General features: G+C 51.8%; 1 protein-coding gene across 1 annotated transcript; it reads left to right on the top strand.

Moving 5' to 3' along the window:
* The first annotated feature begins 15 nt into the window (after nt 1–15).
* On the top strand, nt 16–2880 carry ELFN2 (extracellular leucine rich repeat and fibronectin type III domain containing 2). Its single transcript, XM_026867048.1, has one exon. The coding sequence runs from the start codon at nt 377–379 to the stop codon at nt 2801–2803; it is 2427 nt and encodes an 808-aa protein (XP_026722849.1). The 5' UTR covers nt 16–376; the 3' UTR covers nt 2804–2880.
* Nucleotides 2881–2999: the final 119 nt, after the last annotated feature.

Raw genomic sequence — 2999 nt, 5'->3', positions numbered from 1 at the left:
GGTGGGAGGGAGGGAGAAAAGTGGAAAAGGACGGTGAGTCACTCATGAGCATCAAAGAAGATTTGTTATCCTCAGTCTGAATTTTTGTTTAGAAAAGAAGCACAAGGTAGCTCTCTTCCAGACCAATCATCCATGGTCCTGGCTTTTGGCTGTGCTGGAAGCAGATTGCACGTGTTCCCCCTGCTCCATGCTCCTGTCTTGACCCAGAGGGCAAGAAGAAATAATGGTGACAACACCCAATAGGACTGGGGTGCTCATGCCTTTCCATTGCTAAACCCCAGTTACTGCCCCTTTCTCTTCCCTCTGTCCCTTAGTTTCTTTTTACTGTGGTCCTGAGATTTGGGGTTGTTTTTTGTTGGGTTTTTTTTGCATCCTGATGAGAGCACCACTGCAGACCATGATGTGCCTGGGGTTGTGGGCAGCTGCCCTGCTCTGCTTGTTCTCCCCTGGCACTGTGCGAGGTGACTGCTGGCTGATTGAGGGGGACAAAGGTTATGTGTGGCTGGCCATCTGCAGCCAGAACCAGCCCCCGTATGAGACCATCCCCCAGCATATCAACAGCACGGTGCATGATTTGCGTCTGAACGAGAATAAGCTCAAAGTGGTGCTGTACTCCTCCCTCAACCGCTTTGGCAACCTGACTGATTTGAACCTGACCAAGAATGAGATCTCCTATATCGAGGATGGAGCATTCATGGGCCAGTCAAACCTCCAGGTCTTACAGCTGGGCTACAACAAACTCACCAACTTGACAGAGGGCATGTTGCGGGGCATGGCCCGTCTCCAGTTCCTCTTTGTGCAGCACAACCTAATTGAGCTGGTCACCCCTACTGCCTTCTCTGAGTGCCCCAGCTTGATTAGCATTGACCTGTCATCTAACCGTCTCAGCCGCCTGGAGGGAAACACTTTCACCAGCTTGAGCAATCTGATGGTGTGTGAGCTGGCTGGCAACCCCTTCAACTGTGACTGTAGCCTTTACAGCTTTCTTAACTGGCTGGCGCTCTTCAACAATGTCACCAAGAACTATGACCGGCTTCAGTGTGAGACTCCACGGGAGTTCGCTGGGTACCCACTTCTGGTACCTCGGCCTCACCACAACCGCAATGCCATCACCATCTTCCAGTCCATGTGCAGAGGTGGTACCATCCCCTCCCTCTCCAGGGTCAACCCCACTCCTTATACTCCTGACTCCCAGCGAGACCTGGATGAGGGTTCAGCCATCAGCCCTGGGGACTTCCTCTCAGTTAAGCCTCCAGCCTCCTCCACCACTGACTCCTCCTTCAGTCCCAGCATCAAGCTCCATGATGTCACCATCACCTCAGCCATCCTGATGGTAACCATCCCCATGCCCTACAGTAAGATGTATGTCCTGGTCCAATACAATAACAGCTATGTTTCTGACATAGCAACACTAAAGAGCAAGAAGGAGTATGTCACAGTCAACAAGTTGAAGGCCCACACTGATTATACTTTCTGTGTGGCCTCCATCCGCAACAACAGGCGCTACAACCACACTTGTCTGACCTTTGCAACCCGGAGCAAAGGCAGGGAGGACCCTATTTCTAGTACTTCCACCACCACCCACTATATCATGACTACCCTGGGTTGCCTCTTTGGGATGGTCATTGTCCTGGGGGTGGTGTACTACTGCCTGCGGAAGCGGAGGATGCAGGAGGAGAAACAGAAGTCCCTCAATGTCAAAAAGACCATTCTGGAAATGCGTTATGGATCAGATATTGATACCAGTACCATGGTCCATCCTTCACAGAAGCTGGGTGAGCCACCAGTCATCCCTGTCTCACGGATGTCCTCCATCCCTTCCATGATTGGGGAGAAGTTACCCCCATCAAAGTCAATAGAGGCTGGGATGGAGACTCCTAAAGTCACCACTAAAGGCAATTACATTGAGGTGCGGACTGGTGGTGGGGATGGGCTGGAGCGAACCCAGCGGGATGAGGACCTGAGAGAGCTTGACAATGGACAAGGCTCAGCTGCTGAGATCTCTACTATAGCCAAGGAAGTAGACAAGGTCAACCAGATCATCAACAACTGCATTGATGCTCTGAAGCTGGACACAGCCTCCTTCCTGGGTGGTGGGACTGGTGTTGATTCAGACATGGCCTTTGAGTGCCAGTCCATCCCAGCCAGTTCCTCGGGTGGGCTAGAGCGGCCCAGCTTTCTTTCACCACCCTACAAGGAAAGCTCCCACCACCCTTTGCAACGCCAGCTCAGTGCTGATGCTGCTGTGGCCAGAAAGACCTGCAGTGTCTCCTCTAGTGGCTCCATCAAGAGCGCCAAGGTCTTCAGCTTGGATGTGCCTGACCACCCTCCACTCAGTAAATCTGACTCCAAATACATTGAGAAGGGCAGCCCACTCAACAGCCCTTTGGATCGTCTTCCCTTGGTGTCCCCGGGCACCATCCACCACTTGGAAGTCAAGCCTTCTTACCATTGCAGTGAGCACCGTCACTCCTTCCCAGCCCTGTACTATGAGGAAAGTGCTGATACCTTGAGCCAGCGGGTGTCATTTCTCAAGCCACTATCCCGGTCCAAGCGAGACTCCACATACTCCCAGCTCTCCCCCAGACACTACTTCTCAGGCTACTCCTCCAGCCCTGAGTACTCATCAGAGAGCACCCACAAGATCTGGGAGCGATTCCGGCCTTACAAGAAGCACCACAGGGAGGAGGTTTACATGGCGGCTGGGCATGCCCTGCGGAAGAAAGTTCAGTTTGCCAAGGACGAGGATCTGCATGACATCCTGGATTACTGGAAAGGAGTCTCTGCTCAGCAGAAGCTGTGACTCTTCCTCACTCTTTCCAAGGAAACAATACAAAACAAGACATCCCCCCAACAACCAGAAAAAAAATGCCACTTGACTGTGAAAAATAAACCAACAACAAAGTACTCCTGACAAATACAAAACTGACAAAATTGTTTCTTAAAGTTTACAACAACAGAAAACTCTCACACACACAGACACACACACCCCCCTCCCC

This window comes from Athene cunicularia (assembly GCF_003259725.1).
Source record: "Athene cunicularia isolate RWA chromosome 1 unlocalized genomic scaffold, athCun1 chr1_part2, whole genome shotgun sequence".
NCBI lineage: Eukaryota > Metazoa > Chordata > Aves > Strigiformes > Strigidae > Athene > Athene cunicularia.
This window is presented reverse-complemented; position numbering and strand designations above follow the sequence as displayed.